Source organism: Zonotrichia albicollis, chromosome 19, assembly GCF_047830755.1.
Source record: "Zonotrichia albicollis isolate bZonAlb1 chromosome 19, bZonAlb1.hap1, whole genome shotgun sequence".
Classification (NCBI taxonomy): domain Eukaryota; kingdom Metazoa; phylum Chordata; class Aves; order Passeriformes; family Passerellidae; genus Zonotrichia; species Zonotrichia albicollis.
Genome location: NC_133837.1, coordinates 12800033 through 12817745, shown reverse-complemented (window position 1 = coordinate 12817745; position 17713 = coordinate 12800033). Strand labels below are relative to the sequence as shown.

General features: G+C 63.0%; 2 protein-coding genes across 6 annotated transcripts; both read right to left on the bottom strand.

The window, feature by feature from the left end:
* Window positions 1–847: 847 nt before the first annotated feature.
* On the bottom strand, window positions 848–13045 carry CEP131 (centrosomal protein 131). Of its 3 annotated transcripts, none has more exons than XM_074554938.1 (27): window positions 12879–13045; window positions 11469–11661; window positions 10704–10789; window positions 9833–9947; window positions 9607–9725; window positions 9389–9502; window positions 9129–9293; window positions 8836–8953; window positions 7960–8076; window positions 7163–7331; window positions 6965–7065; window positions 6670–6852; window positions 6165–6356; window positions 5948–6085; window positions 5548–5673; window positions 5353–5469; window positions 4449–4478; window positions 3945–4047; window positions 3520–3721; window positions 3168–3275; window positions 2947–3064; window positions 2753–2827; window positions 2527–2669; window positions 2086–2263; window positions 1855–1997; window positions 1170–1230; window positions 848–1085 (listed from the first exon to the last, which is right to left on the bottom strand). In XM_074554938.1, exons 1-27 carry the CDS (start codon window positions 13028–13030, stop codon window positions 1017–1019), a joined length of 3435 nt encoding a protein of 1144 aa, XP_074411039.1. In that variant the 5' UTR covers window positions 13031–13045; the 3' UTR covers window positions 848–1016. The 3 variants fall into 3 exon arrangements, with proteins under 3 accessions (XP_074411039.1, XP_074411040.1, XP_074411041.1); XM_074554939.1 differs by having other exon boundaries at window positions 6965–7044; XM_074554940.1 differs by lacking the exon at window positions 4449–4478.
* Window positions 13046–13654: 609 nt separating this feature from the next.
* Window positions 13655–17610, bottom strand: TEPSIN (TEPSIN adaptor related protein complex 4 accessory protein). 3 transcript variants are annotated; one of them, XM_074554941.1, is made up of 13 exons: window positions 17524–17608; window positions 17237–17422; window positions 16910–17020; window positions 16724–16817; window positions 16552–16619; window positions 16376–16454; window positions 16197–16268; window positions 15834–16034; window positions 15580–15751; window positions 15213–15326; window positions 15018–15096; window positions 14799–14933; window positions 13655–14546 (listed from the first exon to the last, which is right to left on the bottom strand). In XM_074554941.1, the coding sequence occupies exons 1-13, from the start codon at window positions 17563–17565 to the stop codon at window positions 14088–14090; spliced, it is 1812 nt and encodes a 603-aa protein (XP_074411042.1). In that variant the 5' UTR covers window positions 17566–17608; the 3' UTR covers window positions 13655–14087. The 3 variants fall into 3 exon arrangements, with proteins under 3 accessions (XP_074411042.1, XP_074411043.1, XP_074411044.1); XM_074554942.1 differs by having other exon boundaries at window positions 13661–14546; window positions 15213–15329; window positions 16910–17001; window positions 17237–17309; window positions 17524–17610; XM_074554943.1 differs by having other exon boundaries at window positions 13663–14546; window positions 16910–17001; window positions 17237–17309; window positions 17524–17610.
* Window positions 17611–17713: the final 103 nt, after the last annotated feature.

Genomic DNA, 17713 nt, shown 5'->3' with positions numbered 1-17713 from the left:
TGATTTATTCATGCCTGAACCGGGCACTGGCCTAGAAATTAGCCCGGGCGATGGCGGGGAGGGGCCGGGACGATGCCGGGAGCCCCGGGAGCGGCGGGAGCGGGGCCGGGCACACCCCGGGCACCGCGGGTGGGTGTTCACCGCACAGCGGCCATGCCCGGGGTGCCACACCGGTGCCACGGGGCTGGGCACAGGCACAGCACCCCTGGCCGGGCTGTGGGTGGGCTGAGCCCCCTTCTCCCACCGCCCACTCCCGGAGCCGCCGGCTCGGGCTGGGCAGGGCCGGGCTCGGAAGCGGCGCTCAGGAAACTCCTCGGAAATGAAACAAGAACGGAACAAGCGCCGTGCCCGGCCCTTGCCGGCACACTGGGATGAGCTGTCCGGCCTGGCACAGCGGGGAGAGGGGAACAGGGACCGGCACGGCCACGGCTCCGCTGGGCAGGACCCGGGCACCCTCTGTGCGCCTGCCCCGGCGCACGGAGCTGCAGCACGGGTGGGAAACGCCAGGGAATGCTGAGAAAACATCAGCCGGCCCGGGGGAGGGCCCAGAGCGGCTGCACAGCCCGGCCGAGAGGAAACAGATGCCACCGGCCCAGCCCAGGCATTTCCCGGCCCTGCCAGGGGGTGTGGAGGAATCTGCAGGTGGCAGAGGCTGTGGGATCACATCCTGCCCTGCATCCTACTGGACCGTTCAGTTTAGGACCCAAGGCACAGACTGGGGTGCTGGGCACCCTCAGAACAAAGGGAGGGATGCAGGAATGAGGTTGGGAAGGTGGGAGTGGACACAGACCTCGTGGAAGAACCACCCGTGCCCTGGCACTGATGTGCACAAGTATAGAAACAGCTGTAGAAACCAACAGAGATTTATTATCACAACAAAACTCCCAACAATCCAAAGGCCACCGAGTGTCCCAGCACGGCCAGGGCACTGGGAGCAGGCTGTGGAGAAGAGGGGAGGAGGGAGGGGAGGGCCCGAGCCCGGCCCAGCCCCGCTCCCTGCCCGCAGGATGTCACTGTCACTCGGCTGCCAGCTCCCGCTGCCGCTGCAGCAGCGATTCCAGCAGGCTGGCTCTCTGCACGGCCGCCTGCACAGGGCACAGCACAGGGCACAGGGAGCTCGCCGTGCCCGCCCAGCCACAGCCAGGCCAGGGCCAGGAGCCCCCACTCACCTCGTACTGCTTCCGCAGGCTGCTCATGCTCTCCTCCTTCCTCAGCACCGCCGCCTTCACCCTGGCATGGACACGGGGGCTGAGCATCCCTGTGCCAAACAGGGGACTGGGCCTGCCCCAGGGGGCACTGCAGCCCTGGGAGCTCAGCCCTTCTCCCCCAGCCACAGCTGAGCTCCAGGTGCCATCACACACTGGCAGCACCTGTATTCCACTGTGCAGTGTGGACTGACTTGTCTACAGGAAGAAAGGCACATTAGCTTCCTAAGGTTTAACTACCACAGCATTTTGGGGATGTCCCAGCTGCCCTCACCCCTGGGGCTGTGCCCTGACCCTGGGCTCTGCCCCTCTGGAGAAGATCCCATGGCTGCAGTCACAGGTATCATGTGTGAGCCACAGAGAGCCCCCAGGAGGTGACAGTGATCCTGGCCAGGGCTCCTGCACACAGAGCTGTGCTCCACTGGCCTCTCCTGGTACTCATGTCCTCCATGCAGGCACAGGAGCAGCCCTGGGGACACGATGGCACAGAGCAGGCCAGCGGTGACAAGGGACAGAATTCAGGGTGGCTGAACCACAGCCAGTTCAGACAACTGGCTTTCTGCCTGGTTTGCCTGGACAGGGCTGGAAGCTCGGGAAGTGTTCCCAAGGATGCAGCACTGAGCTCCCGCACCCCCCCTGGGCTCCTCACCTCCTGTGCACCTCCTCCAGCTCCTGGTCCTTCTCCCTCAGCAGCCTGTCCAGCTCCAGGTGCTGCCGGGCCCTCAGCTCCGCCATCTCTGCCTTCAGCCGCGCGTTCTCCTCCTCCATCCCCACCAGCCTGTCTGCAAATTCCTGCCAGATCCCCTCAGTCAGGCCCCTGTGCCCTGGCACAGCTGCTCCCACTCACCCAGGCCTGGCCCTGGCTGTGCCCCTGGCTCACCTTGCGCATCTCCTCCAGCTCCTGCTCCTTGTGCTTCAGCAGCCCCTGCAGCCGCGTGCTCTCCCCCTCCAGCTCGGCCAGCTGCCCCTTGAGCTCGTTGCAGCGCTCCTGCAGCTTCCTCTCCGAGTGCTCCAGCTCCTGCAGCTCCACCTCGTACTTGTCCCGGATCCTCTTGATCCTGTGGGCAGGAAGGACAGCCGGCCTGGCTCATCCTGCTGCTGCCTGGTTCAGCCCCACTCCTGCTGCAGGAGGGACCAGGACACAGCAGCAAGGGCAGAGCTGCCCCACAAGAGACCCGGGGCTGTTTCCACATCTGTCCCTGTAAGCTGCTCCTTCCTGCACTAACACTGCTCCAGAGCTCACTGGAGAGATGCCCAGGGGACAGGGAGAAGGGACCAGCCTCTGGAGGACCTGGGAGCTCCCTCCTCCCTGTCCCCTCACCTGCTCTCCGCTGCCCTCTCGCACTCCTCCTTGGCCAAGGACGTGTCGGCCTCCAGGCGCTGGATCACCAGCTCGATCTCTTTGTCCCTCTCCTTCCTCATCTCCTCCCGCAGCTCCCGCTCCCGGGACAGCAGCCAGGCTTCCTGCAATGGAGACAGCAAACGTGGCCTCAAATTCCTCTTAGAGCCCATGGGTGGCACCTCTGGAGGACAGCTCTTGCCATTACCTCCTTCTTCACGTAGTTGGCCTCCCAGGCCTGCTTCTCCAGCTCCAGCTGCTCCTTCAGCACCTTCAGCTCTGCCTGTGAGGAGAAGGGAAAACAACAGCTCAGTCCTGGGAGTAGCTGCTGGGGCTGCCCCTGTGGGGTCCAAGGCTTGGTGGTGTCAGCACCCAAAGGGCTGGAGGAGATGGCAACCAGACCTGGTGCCGCCTCTCCTGCTCCTCCTTCTCCTTGGTGTACTCGTCCCGCAGTGCCCGGCTCAGGGCTGAGCTGTTGGCCTCCAGCTGCTGCCGCAGCTCCTCTGCCTCTGCCCGCTGCCTGCACAGACACAGCTCCCAGCATCCACACCAGCCCCTCTCCCATGGAAATCCTGCCCTGGGAGCCTGGCCCCACAGCTCAGGGCTGCCCCCAGCCTGCCCACCTGGCTGCTTGCTGGCTCAGCCGCTCCTTCTCCTCGGCCACCTCGGCATAGAGGCGGCGCCGCTGCAGCTCCAGCGCCTGCTCCTCCTGCTCCAGCTGCTGCTCACACCTGTGGGACACACACACACACAGACACTGCAGGGATGTGCCTTCGAGCACTCGGCCTCTTCACCGTGCCACAGGATGCTCCCAGCTCAGCATCATCGCCCACTTGAGGCAGCTGGAGAGAAAAGGGCTGCTCCCCATGGAGCTGCAAATAATGGGATATAACAATAATGCCAGCAGCAGCCTGGTGCTGGACAGCACCCCACATCTGTGATCCCCAAAGCAGTGCTGAACCCGGGCTGACCCACCTCTGGCGGGCCCGCTCGCGCTCCCGCTGGCTCTGCTCCTCCTTCTCCCTCTCGAGCAGCCCCCGCAGCTCCTGCGCCTGCCGCCCGTAGTGCAGCGCCGCCCGCTCGTCCGACTGCAGCAGCTCGGCCTCGTGCAGCAGCTTCAGCTGCCGGATGTCCTCACGGTGCTTGGCCAGCAGCTTCTGGATCTCCGGCTCCAGCCCTGGCACAGTGGAAGGATGGGCATGGCTCAGGCTGGATCCCACCCGGTACCCTCAGCTGGCTCAAAGGGGTTGCCAGGAACGGGGCATGAGCACAGAGGGGGCATCTGCTCCACCAAAACCAGAGAGCAAACACTGCCCACACCACAGAGCTCTCCCCAGTCTCTCCTAGACCAGCCTAGCACTGCCCTGGCTCCAGCTGCTGCTGAGGGAACCTGCCCGTACCTTTCACGGTGATTTCTTTAATCTTTTTGGTTTTCTCCTCAATCCACTTCTCCCGCCGGACTTTCTCAGTTGCGCTCATGAGTTCCTTCAGTTTCTTAATCTCCTGTTTGGAGGCAAATGGGAAAAGCTCAGAGAAGCAGGGAGAGAAAAGCCCCGGGAGCCGGGCAGTTGGGAAGCTGTGGAGCTGCACAGCCCTGGCCAGGTGTGCTCCCCCAGCCCAGAGAAGTGGCCACACACTCTCCCAGTGCCTTCTCCTCCATCCCCTTGGGAAATGTTCACTGCCAAGACCTGAGAGCACTGACAGAGAGGGAAGGGGAACTGGGGGCTGCCCAGGGTCCCTGCATGCAGGGCAGCCCATCTGTCCATGTGTGCTGGTGCTTTCCTCTCCAGCCTTCCCTCTCCCTGCCATGGAAAACCCTCTGGCAGGGGCTGGAGCAGGGCCAGAGCAGGCCAGGGCACGAGAGCAGAGGGCAAGGCACAAAAGAGAGCAAAGACCACATTTACCTCACAAAAGGGGCCCAAAGTGCGCCAGACCTGGGGAGAAAGAAAGGAGGGGATGGAGAGAGAAGGGGAATGGTGGCAGAGAGGCAAATCCACAGAGCCGTGTCTGTGGGAGCCACGGGCAGGGCAGAGCTGGGCAGGAGTCTATGGAGTGAGGGGAGACAGCACAAGGGACAGGGACAGGGACAAGGCAAGGACTGGCCAGGAGGAGCCTGTGTGGCTGGAGCCTGCTCCAGAGACCAAGGGACCCCCATGGTCTGTTCAGGCATGAGCTCAGCTCCAAGGTCAAGGACAAGCAGGGACTGGGATGGCAGAGCAGGGATGAGCCCAGTGGTGCTGCCCTCCTGCCAGGCCTGGCACAGGGCAAGCTGAGCTGTCTCCATCTGCAGGAGAAGCAAAATTCCTCCATGGCATTGGGTTTGTGCCAGCACTGCACCCTGGGCACCCCCAGCCTGGGACAGCTCTGCCTTCAGTGGGATCATGGAATCACAGAATGGTTTGGGTTGGAAGGGACCTTACAGCTCATCCAGTTCCAACGCCTGCCATGGGCAGGGACACCCCCCACTATCCCAGGCTGCTCCAAGTCCTGTCCAGCCTGGCCTTGGACACTTCCAGGGATGGAGCAACCTGTGCCAGGTGTGTGGGAAGGGTCTCTCCAAGCAGAGCCAGGGAGCTCACACTGTCCCTTGGTCAGTGCCATGCTCCTGGCCTTGGGCAGCAAAGGACAGGAGCCTTGTGGGGAGCCAGGACAAAGCTCTGTGGTGACAGGGACCTTCTGTGCACAGGGAAGAGCTCCTTGGAGTGTCCAGGTCCCACTGAGGTGGCAGAGACTGTCCTGCTCCGGGCAGAGGCCCCATTTGAGCAAAATCAGCACACATATGTCCCCCCATCCTCCCTGTCCCCTCACCAGCTCGTGCTGCTCCTGCATCTGGTTGATCTTCTGGCCATACTTTTGGTCCACTTGTTTGAGCTCTGCCACCACGGCCTCACACTTCTCACTCAGCACCTTCTTGTCATCGAGGAGCTGGGCAGGGCGAGGAGGCAGCATCAGGCAGGTGCAGGCACCTCAGGCTCTGCCTTCAGGAGCTGGGATGAGGGTTACCTGGTCAATGAAGGCCAGGTGCCTCTGGATAGCTGCCTCATACTGCTCCCTCTGCAGCCTGAGCTGCTGGCTGAGCTCCTTCTCGGTCTGTTTGACGTGGCGGTCGGTCAGTTCTCTCTGCTGGGTCTGTGGGGTCACACAGGTCAGACACCACACGGAAATCACCAACAGGCCAGGAAACTGAGGGACAGGGCTAAAGCAAAGCCCTGGGGCACACATCTCCCACCCCTGTCAGCAGGAACACCCAGCCCCCCATGACAGAGAAGGGAGCTCAGCCCAGGGCCCAGCCAGGTGATCTTTAAGGTCCCTTCAACCCGAACAATTCCATGATTCTGAAAATCGAGGGACAGTCCTGATGCTGTGCTTCATAGCCCAAGAACCACTTGTGAGGCTGACACACCAGAGCAGTCTGCAGCAGGCTGATGGCTCTCTTCTTCTCCTCCACCTCCAGCTTCAGCCTCATCATGGAGCTTGTCACCTCCGTGGCAACCGCTGACACCTGCTCCACGTGAGCCAGCTCCTCTTCCAACAGGAAGCTCTGCCACAGCAGAGAAAACATGATGAGAAGGTGGTGGAACCACCTGGATGATTCCCACAGCACAGACAGACAGACTCACCTCCCTCTGTGTGGCTGAGGCAGCTGACCTGGGCCTCTCCTGCTCCGACTTCTCCATCTCATCCAGGAAACTGATGATGCTTTGGAGCTTGGCCTCTGAGAGCAGAGCCCCGTCCTCAGGGACCCCTGGAGGGTGGTTCAGCTTCCCAAACTTCTCCAAGTTATCAGCAGTCAGGGAGTTGGAGCTGGGTTCCTGTTGGGAATTCACCGTGGTGAATGAGCACCCAGGGGAAGGTTTGGGAGAAGAGGTGCTGGCTTGTCTCCATCACTGCAGCCCAGTAACCAGCCTGATCCTCTGGGCTAAACCTTGTCCCATCACCAGCCTTTGCATGGCTTGCTGTTCCTTGCAAACATCCAAGCCCTCAATGCAACAAACAATTCCTCTACCACCTCCATCTCCTCCTCCAAATTCCTCCATCACCCACTCCAAGCTCCTCCTGGCTGTTTCTCCCCAGGCAGCCACCACTGCCCAAGGATGGGCACAGCAGCCTCATCCCCCAGCTCACCCTGTCCATCCAGGCATATCTGTCCTTCTTGAGGAGCTTGGGTGGGGGCAGCAGCTCCGGCTCCTCCTCCAGCAGCCTGAGCGTGTCCAGCAGCTCGTTGAGAGTGACCTTGGATGGAGCCCTGCTGCCAGCAGCCACTGCTGTCTCCAGGTCCTCGTTACCTGTCTCCCTGCAGCTCACATCCTAAGGGAGAAGATGAGGGAGTTTTCTGCTCTCCCCAGAAGGCAGCAAAGGCCTGATGGTGCCCTGGCACAGCAGCTGCTGCCTGGGTCCCCAAAGGCACAGCCAGACCCACCTGCAGTTTGTCCTCTGCCCCAGGGTCCTGCAAGGGCACGGAGCCAAGAGCTCCCAGGCTGCTTCCTTCCAGCTCCGAGGCTGCTGAGGGGGAATTGGCCTCTGCAGGAACCAGGCTGTGCTCAGGAACTGGCCCAGGCAGCTCCTCAGAGCAAACCCCTCAATCCCAAAGCTTTGGGGACACTCCCCAGGGACTCACCGGCGTTGTTGGCTTTGCTGAGGCTGCTGGCTGGGCTGGCATTCCTGGCTGAGGCAGGTTTGGCACCAGGCTTCTTCTTGGGCACCCTCCTGCTCTCCTTCACCAGCACCTGCTCCTCTGCAGAGCGCTTTGTCTCCAAGGCCTTCTGGGCCCTTTTCTGCTGCAGCTCCTGCGGGGACAGAGGAGCCATGGATGTCCTGAAGCCTTGGGAAGGCACAAGCCTGTGTTTGCAAGGCTGTGACAGCGTTTTTGCATCCTCCAGCTGCTCACTGATGTGTCTCTCCCAACCCCCTCCCCTGATGGAACACATTTCCAATTAGGGCAAAGAAAATTTGGGGTTTAAAACATCCCCAGCTTTACTGCCAACTCCTGCAGCCTGTGCCAGCCCCATCTGCACCACCAGCTGCAAGAGCAGGGTGACAATGACGTGTTGCTTCCTGCCAAGGGACATGGAGTGGTACTCAGCCCTCCCAGAGGCACCCTGCTCCTGAGCAGGGTCCCACTCCCAGGGCACACACATTCTCAGCCATTCCATGGAGCCTGGAGTGTCCCTGTCTCAACGTGGCCACCATTTTCCTGAGAACCACACAGAAACCAGCACTGCCTTCCCAGGCTCAGAGTGAGCTGCCAAGGCTTGGCAGGAGCACGGCAGGAACTGCTCCGTGGCACCTCCATCTCCATTCCCCAGGCTGGCTCTGCTCCTGCCCCATGCCAAGGCTCTGGAGATGCAGAGAGGCCTCTCTGCCTCGCTGGATGATGCCAGCAAATGGTGTCACACAGGGCTGGCCTGGCCCTACCTGGATGGCAGCGTGCCGGGCCAGCCGTGCCTTCTCCTCCCGGATCCTCCGGCGCTCCTCCTCCTTCCTCTCCTGCAAATCCAGGATATTCCCCTCCTCCATCCGCTGCTGCCTTTCCTGACAGAGAGGAGGGTCAAAAATGTTACTGAGAGTTCTCCAGCACCCACCACTGAGAAGTGTGAGGGGCACCCACACCTGGGTCACCCCACAACATCCAGGCTTTCCATCCTCTCCTCAGCAGTGTGCCTGGAACCCTGGGCTTTGTGGTTTTTCCATCCTCTTCTCCCTCAGCACAGCTCCACTTTGGGGCAGCTCATTTTCTTCAGATCCTCCATGCAATTATTATTACTATTATTATTATTATCATCTGGGTCTGCCACCACCGAGGAGACAAGGCTTAAAAATAGACTCACACGCAAGAGCAACAGAGCTTTTCATTACTGGGATAAATAATTGAACACAAGGAAACACAAATAGCTGTGAAACCTCGTCACTCTAACAGGCAGCTCCTTAGGGATTCATTAAGATGAGCTGAGATGGGGCATCCCTTCTCTGGCCAGCAGTGAGGCCCAGCCAGTGCCAATTCAGGGAGACTGGTGCTGCTGCTGCCAGGATCTGACTGCTCCCAGTCACAGGGCTGGGGGAGCTGGAGCTGTGTGGTGCTGAGCCTCAGCTCCTGCTGGAATCCAGCCCAGGCTAATCCCTGGACACAGCTCTGAGGGAACAGGACCCTCCCCAGCTCTCTGGACCAAGGCAGGGCTGGTTGGATGCAAAGCCAGAGCCCCCTCGTCTGGGGATGAAAGGGACCCCAAGTCAGTGGCCAGTGGGCCATGGGTGTTGGGTGGTCTGGGCTACAGAGCAGGGGACAGGACCAACCTCTCTCTTGGCAGCCATCAGGCGCCCCAGAGCCGCAGCCGCCGTCCTGTGCCGCTGCGAGTGGCGCCGGTACCAGCGCTGGATGGTGACAGCAGCCATGTTCACCTGCTGGATGAACCTGTGGGGACAGCCAGGGAGGCTCAGCACAGCCCCAGGGCCAGCAGAGCACAGCACTGGCACCTGCAGGTGCACCAAGAGCGGCCTTTCCCCAGAGTGAAATGCCACAGGAGCAGAACAGGCTCCCCTGGAGCTCCTCACAGCTCCTGGCACCGTCCCCCTGCTCCTTCTCTCACCTCTCAGCCTCCTCCTCGGTCACCTCCCTCCTCCGGGGAACACTGCTGCTGCTGCTGCTGTTGTTGTTGTGGGTCATGATGTTGTTGCTGGAGAAATTCTTCTGAGACTTCACGAGGCTGCTGCTGCCTTCCCCGTCCTCGTTCGAGGCCGCTTTGACGACATTGCTGGGACAGGAGATGAAGCCACTCAGCCCCGTCCTGTGCCACACACGGCCCCACGGCCAGCGCAGCTGCAGAGCCAGGACACTCCCCACACTCACTTGAGGGAACTGGGAGCCTGGTTGGAGCTCTTGGGAGCAGGGCCCTTCTCAGCAGTGGAGTAGTTGTTGTGCACCATGGTGGTGACACAGTTGCCCATGGCGCCCTTGTTGCTCCTTGTGTGGGAAGACCAGGAGTGTCAGGAACAGCAGCTTTCCCCCTCCAGGTGTTTTCTCCATGCAGTGGCACCCACTCTCCCCCTCAGGGCCCTCTCTCCTACCTGTTGTTGGCAGTGAAGTTGGCAGCCAGGAGCACTGTGGCTTCCTTCCTCCTCATGCCCGTGGGTGGCTCGAGGCCGTGGGAGCCAGAGGGGCCCGGGAACACTCGGGGCTGGTCATCCTGCCATGGGGCCAGCAGGGATAAGGACACCAAACCCACCTCCTCAAACACCACCAGGAGCACAGAGCCAGCCTGGCCCACCCGCTCCCAGAGCCTGCCATCCTCACCAAGATATTCCACGTGGTTTTCTTTTCTGGGGAGGTTTTGCTCAGAGCTGCCAGTTTCTTCCTTCCTATTGGGTCACCCTCAAAGAAGGCCAGGAAGTCTCCTGTCTGCTCAGAGCTTCATCCACACCCAGGGAAGGCAGAGAGGAGAGAACAGAGATAACTGTGGGATAACTCACAGCCACAGGACACACTCTGGCTATGTAGGGCACTTGGAAACTCCAGTGTGACACGGGAGAAAGGGGCTGGAGAATCATTACATGGCCACAAAATCCACCAATGATTCATTTTTACACAGAGCTTTGGGTTCCAGGGTGGTGTGTGGTGATAGGGATGGGCATAGACCAACAGGAGAATGGAAAATCCCAACTCAGAGGGCACTGGGAACAGAGAACTTTGTCTCACACAGCCCAGTTATGGCCCAGAAGATCCATGAGGAACCAAATGGAATGGTTTTTGTCACAGCCACAGAAATACACTCCATTTCCCCAAACAGAAATTCTTCCCTGTGATGGAGGAGAGGCCTTGGCACAGGTTGCCCACAGATTCTGAGCACTACTCTGACAGAGAAGTGTCCCAGGTCAGACTGGATGGAGCTCGGAGCAACCTGGTCTTGTGGAAGGTGATCCTCCATGGGACTTTAAGGTCAGGCCTGTGATCCTATGGAACCCTAAACAAGGGACCTCCTCTTCAAAAAAATAACCAAAGCACCAGACTTTGGTTTTCCAGGGCCAGACTTTAACTCCTGAAGTGCACGACAGAGCTCAGGGTATTTTGGAAAGGCTCCTGTTCCTCCCCAGGACCAGGGAGGTTGGACACAGGGGTGGGGTGTCCCCAGTGCCCCCAGAGGACAGAGGGACACACGGGGCTGTACCTGTGGGAGCTGTTCACCCGCTGGTTCACCTGGGTGGTGCTGTTGGACCTGCGCAGGTTGTTCATGGCCCGGGATCCCGCATCCTCCTGTGAGAGCAGGACAAACCCAGCAGGGATAAATCCAGCAGGACAAATGCAGCAGGGACAAACCCAGCAGGGACAAACCCAGCAGGGACAAAGCCAGCAGCCACGTTCAGGAGCAGCTCAGGCAGGCTCCCCACCCTCGCAGCCAGGGGGACACGGAGTTCCCAGTCCCCCAGGCTCCCCTTGAGGCAGTGGGCAATGCCACCTTGTTCGGGCACTGCTGAGCCAGCAGGAACACGTTCCTCAGCACAAGCTCCTGGGAACACGGGTGTGGGAATGCTGCCAAGGGATTACTCAGCAGGAGCCCAGGCTGGATCCTGCTGTTGGGTCCTGACAGAGCCCAGCAAGCACCTGGGGTTCACTGCCTCTGTGGAACCCCCACTCAGGAGCACCCAATGTGGCAGGAACAGGAGGTGCTCCACGAGGGGCAGGCTGAGCCTGGCACCCCAGCAGGAGACACCAGGAAATCACAAGTTTGCAGATGGAAATTGGCACAGGGAGGTGAAGGGCGAGGAAGGGAAAAGAGGGAATCCTGAAACTTGCTCTTCTGCACCCAGCAGGGAGCCACAAACAGCTATTGCTGGGCAGGACCAGAACAAAGCCAGGCTGGGGCTGGGGGAACCAGGACAAGAGGGAAGTGGCCATGCCAGGAGCCATCAGGAAGGGCAGGACAGGGGCTCACCGTGGCGTTCCTCTTGGCTTTGCCATCAGCAGCCACGGACACAGAGCGTGCAACCAGCTTGGCAGCGGAGGCGCTGCCGGGGCGCCGCGACACCGGCGCCGGGAGCCCCGTCAGGATCAGCTCTGCCACGTCAGAGCTCTGGACAGAGCAGCAGCTCCGGGTGCTCTTCATGCTGGAGCAGCAGGAAGGAGGCCTGGAAGCACAGCAGAGCACAGAGAGAGGGGAAGGCATGGAGCAGCCAGCCTGGAACAGGAGCTTCAGCAAACACTGGCGCTCAGAGCTGGAACTGCTCCCCAGCAGGACAAAACCTCCAAATTGCCACATGGCAAATAACCCATAGCACAGCCCTGGAGAGGCTCCAGGAGAGCTCCTCACTGCTCTCACCCAGCCCTATGGCTGCTGTCACATTGATGGGCCAGGATTCCAGCTGAGGACTGAAGGGAGGGAAAAGCCCTGCTCCCCATCCCGGGCTGGGAGGATGCAAAGGGGAAAAGGTGGGAATGTGCTGCCCTGAGCTGGGAGGGGGCCCAGCTCTTCCAGAGAGCTGATCCAGAAAAAGACCAGACTCCTTTATCTCTTTACATTTATTGCCCACACTGTCCCTAAACCTCTCCCCTGGCAGCCCTGGCCTCTCCTCTCAGGCTCCACCACAGCCTTGGCAGTGCCTCGGGCTCCACAGCCTGGGGAAACAAACGGCTCTCATGGAAACCGCTGGGCTCAGGCAGGAAAACGGGCTCGGGAGCCCAGGGCAGCACAGCCCCCTGAGCCCCCAGCCCCCCAAACCCCAGACTCCACAGCCCCCCAGCCCCCTTGTGACCCAGAGGCAAGCCCTGAAGCTCCCAAATCCCTGAGCCCCGCAGGATCACCCAGGTCCCACACCTTCCTCTAAGCTCCCAAAACCCAGACCCCCCCAAATTCCCCACTCCCACGTGGACCCCAGGCACAGCTCCAAGGCCAAGCTCCCAGTTCCTGCAAGCCCCCAGGACACCCATCCCCGGGTCCCCAGACCCCCAAGCCCCAGACCCTCACCAAGAGCCGCAGGGCACCCAACCCCAAACCCTCCATAGCTCCCAGACTCCCCCCCAGGACGCCCAGCACACCCAGCCCCAAGCCAGGCACGACCCCAGCCCATATCCCCAGGCCCTCATGACCCAGATCCCTCCAGACCCCCCCAGATCCCAACCCCGCGGACCCCCAGCCCAGACCCCAAGCCCTCCAATCCCCCCAAACCCGAGCCCCCGGCCCCTCACCACCACGGTACCGGGCCCCACGCACCCACAGGCGGGGGAGACCCCCGCGGCCCGGGGACGATGCCGAGAGCGGGGCCCGGGCCGTGCCCCGCTGCCCCTGGAGCTCCCTTGGCGCCCCCGGACCCCCCTCAGCCGCCATTAAACGCCCCCATCCCCTCACCTACGGCCGCGCTCCGGACACAGCCATAGGGCGGGGCTGCCGGCCAGCAGCCAATGGGAAGGGAGGAGAGGGCGGGCGAAGAGACGCGATTGGCTGAGACGGAGGAAGGGGGCGGGGAATAAGGAGAAATGGATGAGGAAGGCGTGGCTCATATCGCGGGCGGGGCTTACCGGGACCGAACCAATGGCACGAGAGGATTGAGATGGGCGCGGCTTTGAGGGCGGGGAAAGGGGCGGGGCTTAACCCACGTGGGCGGGGCCTCCGTGGGGTTTTGGGGGGAAAACTGGGCGTTTTGGGGGGAAAATGGGGAGTTTGGTGGGGAAAAATGGGTGTTTTGGTTGGAAAATGGGGATTTTGCTGACCTGAGAGGTGGAGTGGGGCTACTGGGGAGCTGTGAGGGAGATGGGGGAGTCATAGCGCTATTGTAGGGAGCGGGTTATTGTTATTGATACTAGATTGGCTATTGTTTTTGATGCTAGGAAGTACAGAGGAAGGTTAATTGAAAGTGTATTGATGGTAAGTGATTTGGATAATGTAGGGATGCGCGGTTTAATTTTTTAATTAAAAAAAATTAAATGTCAAGATAAAAAGAAAATGAATGCGTAAAATATGGCTCCAACGCCAGGCTGGGGAGGGGGTACTGTGGGGCAGGGGGATTATTGGGGGCCATGGGAAAAAGTGGGGAGGAAGGGGGAAAACCAGGGGGCTACCAGGGGGGCTGCAGCATGAGGGAGAGCAGGGTGGCAGGGGGGGCTGTGGGGCTGTTGGGGGCCATGGGGCTGCAGGAGAACGTGGGGCTGGGGGCCAGGAGGAGCCATGGGCCAGGCTCCGTCAGCGGCGCAGGAAGAAGTCACACGTTGCCAGGCCCGAGTGGGGTTTATTGGTGGGTCCCATGGGGATGGCACCTGCCCCCACCACACCCCCCAGAGCCCAGGCTGCAGCTGGGGGCCACCCAAGAGCACCCATGGCCATGCTGGGGTCCCCATGGCACCCCCAGCTCAGTCCCAGCGTGTCCCACACCCCTGTGCAGCTCCAAGGAGCGAGGGGCAGTGCCCCTCTGCCTGCCCTCAACACCACGAGGGACATTGTCACCTTGTCACCGGCTGGGAGCCCTGTGGCCATCTCAGCCGTGTCCCCGAGGCACCAGGACAGCGCAGGCCCCGCAGGGAGGGGGGCAGAGCCCCCGCCGCCCCCGGGGCCCCACAGCAGCTACATGTTGAGGAAGGCGAAGGCTGAGGGCTGCGGGGGGCCCTCTGTGTCTGTCCCTCCGTCCGTGTCTGTCCCCCTGTCCTGGGGCTGGGATGGTGCCCGTGGCTCCACCGGGGGTGAGTGTGGCCGGAGCACGGTGCCAGGACGGGCCACCAGCTCCATGCCAGCGAACAGGGACAGGCTGGGGGCTGCCATGTCCCCTGCCAGCCTGCTGTCCCCATCCTGCTGGCAGGGACAGGCTGGCACCGCGGCCCCGGGCAGCTCTGATGCCAGCCCTGGCTGCTCAGGAGGGGCTGCAGGGGGCACAGGGCTCGGGGCCGGGCTCAGGGGGGTCAGGAAGCTCTCAGAAGCCACGGCTGGGATGTCCATGAGCAGATCCCCGGCTGAGGGGGCTGAGGGCGGGCGTGGGGCCCTCGGGGAGGGCTGGGCCCGGCACAGGGCCTCGAACTGTCGCAGCATCTGGGATGGGGGTGGGCACAGTCAGAGTGGCATCGGCAAAGAGGATCAGCCTGGCACCTCCCAGGCACAGGGACTGTCCCCATGTCCCAGAGCTCAGAGGGAGCATCACCCCGCCCTGGAAAAGGCAGCCCAACCACCCCTCTGGCACATCCACAGAGCCATTCCCAAGGGCTGTGTGTCCCCAGGGGCTGTCACACCTGTGCCAGGAGCCCCCACCCAAGGGACTGGGCACAGGGATGTCCCCAGAGTCACCTTTGTAGCTCGGTTGGCCACGGGCCCTGGGCTGCCTTGGCTGAGGTGCTGCAGGCGCTGCTGGGTCACAGCAAGGATCTGCTCAGGGGAGAGCAGGTCGGAGCAGCCGAGGGCAGAGATGGCACACATGGACCTCTGTGGGGAAGGGCAGCTGAGCCTGGCAGGCCCCCAGACACCCGCAGACACCCGCAGCCCTCCCAGGGGAGCCCCTGTGCTCACCATGCGGACGCTGTCACTGGGATCCTCCAGTGCCCGGCCCAGCAGCTCCAGCACCACCTCACAGTTCAGGAGCCCACACCTGCCCAGGGATGGGGTCACAGTCACCTGCAGCCCCTTCCCACCCCAGAAACCAGGCCTGGGCAGCCAGGAAAGGGAGCTGAAGCCCCCCAGCCCCAGGGAGCACCTGACACTCACTCCTTGAGGAAGTGCTGAGCTTCCTCCCTGGTGAGGAAGACCCTGGCCCCACGCGTCAATCCTGACACCAGGCTCAGCTCCCTGCGGCAGTCACCCGGGCTGTCAGCATCCACCCTGCTGGGGACGCACCTTGTGAGGACAGGGGCCACCTGCTGCTCCTCCTGGGGTCCCTGCACACCCCCTGGGTGGCACACAGGGACCCCCACCCCGAGCAGCCCTGCCCACCCACGGCTGGCAGGACCCCGGAGGGAGCACAGCCAGCAATGCCAGGGCACGCTGGATCAGGGGTGTGGGAAATGAGGGGAGGGTCTGTGGGGATGCCCTGGGACAGCCCCAGGGCAGGGCAGCCCCGGGGGGCCCCTCTCACCTGTCAGCCCCGTGGCTCAGCTCCCGGCTGGCCCCGGAGCGGCTGTCGCTGCCGGATTTGCTGCCCGAGTCGGAGGCGCGGCTGCGTTCGTGGCCCTGCGAGGACTCGCGGGAGCTGTGCCCGCTCTCTGCCTCCTCCCAGCCTCCCCCGGCCTGCCCGGGCTGGTGGCTCACTGCGGGGACAGCGCTGCTCAGCTGGGCTCCCCAAACCCCCCACAACGGCTGGGGACCCCCCAAACCCCCCCCAGGGCCCACCTCGGGACGCACGCGGTGCAGGAGGGGTCGGGGGCGGCAGGGCCGGGCTGCTGGCGGGGGATGGAGCTCGGACGGGCTCGTAGGTGTCCTCGGGGAGGTCCCCACGGGGCCGCCGGGGTCCCCCCGGGGTCGGGAGCACGGCCTGGGCCACGGCCTCGGCCGCCCGCTGCAGGCTGCTCAGCAGGGCCTCTCCTGTGGAAGCTGCAGAGATTGGGGTGTCAGGGGAGCCCAGCCCCATGGGATCACCCCAGCACCCCAGGAAGGGGGCTGGGGGAACTCTGGGAGCTCAGAGAACCCCCATACAGAGTGACCTCCATGGCCCTGCCCCAGTTCCCAGCAGGAAAGGACCCAGCAAGGACTCACCAGAGCCGCTCTTGTCACTGCTGAAGCCGAATCCCTGCAGGGAGCCACAGGGGCTGGGGCTGGAGCCCATCCCTGGGGAGGCACAGGGAATGTCAGGGGGGCACAGGCACTCAGGGTCCCCTCTGCTGCTGTGTCCCTGTCACCCTGAGCGAGGGCCTGGCCCGGGGGGCTGTGCTCACCAGCAGGGGCCGGGGGCCGGGCGGGCAGTGCCAGGGGCTGTGGCAGTGGGGCATCCGAGAACAGAATGCTGGCCAGGTCCTGTGGGATTGAGAGACACAGAGAGAGAGGAGTGCTGGCAGTGCTGGGAACCCCAGAGTCCCCGAGCAGGGGGCTGCCCTGTCCCTGCAGCACCCACCTGCGCCGCCGCCCGCACCTTCTGGTTCAAGCTGTTGCCGTGGAGGGGGTCTGGGGGCCCGGAGAACACTGCAGACACACAGAGGGGTAGGACCGTGCTCCTGGCCCAGCAGAAGCCCCTCTGGGGTCTCAGCCCCCCATTGCTGCTCCGCCCTGTCCCCCCAGGCCGTTACCCGCAGCCTCCCGGATGAAGCTGGCGTTCCTCTTCAGCTGCAGCACAAACTGGGGGGAGCCCTGCGAGCAGGTGTGCAGCAGGATCTTCAGCACCTGCCTCGGGGGACAAGGACAAGTCACAGCTGCTCTCCCTGGAGCGGGGGGGTCCATCCCATCACCCCCCATCACTCCCAGCACGGACCCACCTTCAGCTTGACGTGGCAGGAGCTGCTCTGCAGCCGTGTCAGGAGATGCTCCAGCAGGCACTGGCTGCTCCCGGGGGACTCGTGGGAGATCTCTGGGGACGGGTTATGGATCCAGCCGGGATCGGAGGCAGCAGCAGCCCCCGAGTGCCGGGAATTCAGCCCCTCACAGGGTCCCAGCCAGACCCCACAGCCCCACGGCTGCCCCCAGCCAGCCCCGCAGGCCTCCAAAGCCCACCACGGCCTGGAGCACCCCCGGGGAACTCACTCTGCCCCGGGATCCCCTCCCTGCCCCAGGATCCCCCCTGCCCGGTGCCCCGCGAAGGATACTGGCGATCTCCTCGAACAGGTACCCGGGGCACGGGGTGTCGTCGTCGGCCGTGCCCCGCAGCAACACCGGCAGCTGGAGGAGGAGGGGGCGGCGTGAGAAGGGGCGGACCCGGCCCGTTCCCCGGTGCTGGGGACCGGAGCGAGGCCCCTCGGCAGGCCCGGCCCGGTCAGGGCGGAGTGAGGCCGCTGCAGAAGCGAGTGAGGGGTGCAGCGATGACGTGGCGGGTGAGCAGTGACGTCACGCCCCGGCAGCCCCCCCCGCACCCCCCAAAAGCCCCGGTCCGTACCCGGCTCAGGAAACTCAGCCGGTCCCGCAGCGGCGCCGCCATGACACTGCCGGCACCGGCCCTGCCCGCTCCCTCGGCGGCCTCAGGGAACCGCCCCCCGGAAGTTGATTTCCACCAATAAGAGGGCGAAGCTCTGCCGCTCAACCAATCATCGGTGACAGAGGGCGGGGCTCCAGGCGGAAGAGCCTTA

What these genes read in the sequence shown, in the direction of transcription:
- CEP131 (XM_074554938.1), bottom strand. Translation starts at nt 13,030, where the DNA reads ATGAGCCACGCCTTCCTCATCCATTTCTCCTTATTCCCCGCCCCCTTC. An exon ending in CTTTGGGCCCCTTTTGTGAG is followed by an intron (nt 4,048 to 4,448) that starts GTAAATGTGGTC and finishes GCCTCCAAACAG; the next exon opens with GAGATTAAGAAACTGAAGGA. An exon ending in CGCGAGCGGGCCCGCCAGAG is followed by an intron (nt 3,276 to 3,519) that starts GTGGGTCAGCCC and finishes TGTGTCCCACAG; the next exon opens with GTGTGAGCAGCAGCTGGAGC.
- TEPSIN (XM_074554941.1), bottom strand. Translation starts at nt 17,565, where the DNA reads ATGGCGGCGCCGCTGCGGGACCGGCTGAGTTTCCTGAGCCGG. An exon ending in CTTCATCCGGGAGGCTGCGG is followed by an intron (nt 16,620 to 16,723) that starts GTAACGGCCTGG and finishes GTGTGTCTGCAG; the next exon opens with TGTTCTCCGGGCCCCCAGAC. An exon ending in AGGTGCGGGCGGCGGCGCAG is followed by an intron (nt 16,455 to 16,551) that starts GTGGGTGCTGCA and finishes TCAATCCCACAG; the next exon opens with GACCTGGCCAGCATTCTGTT.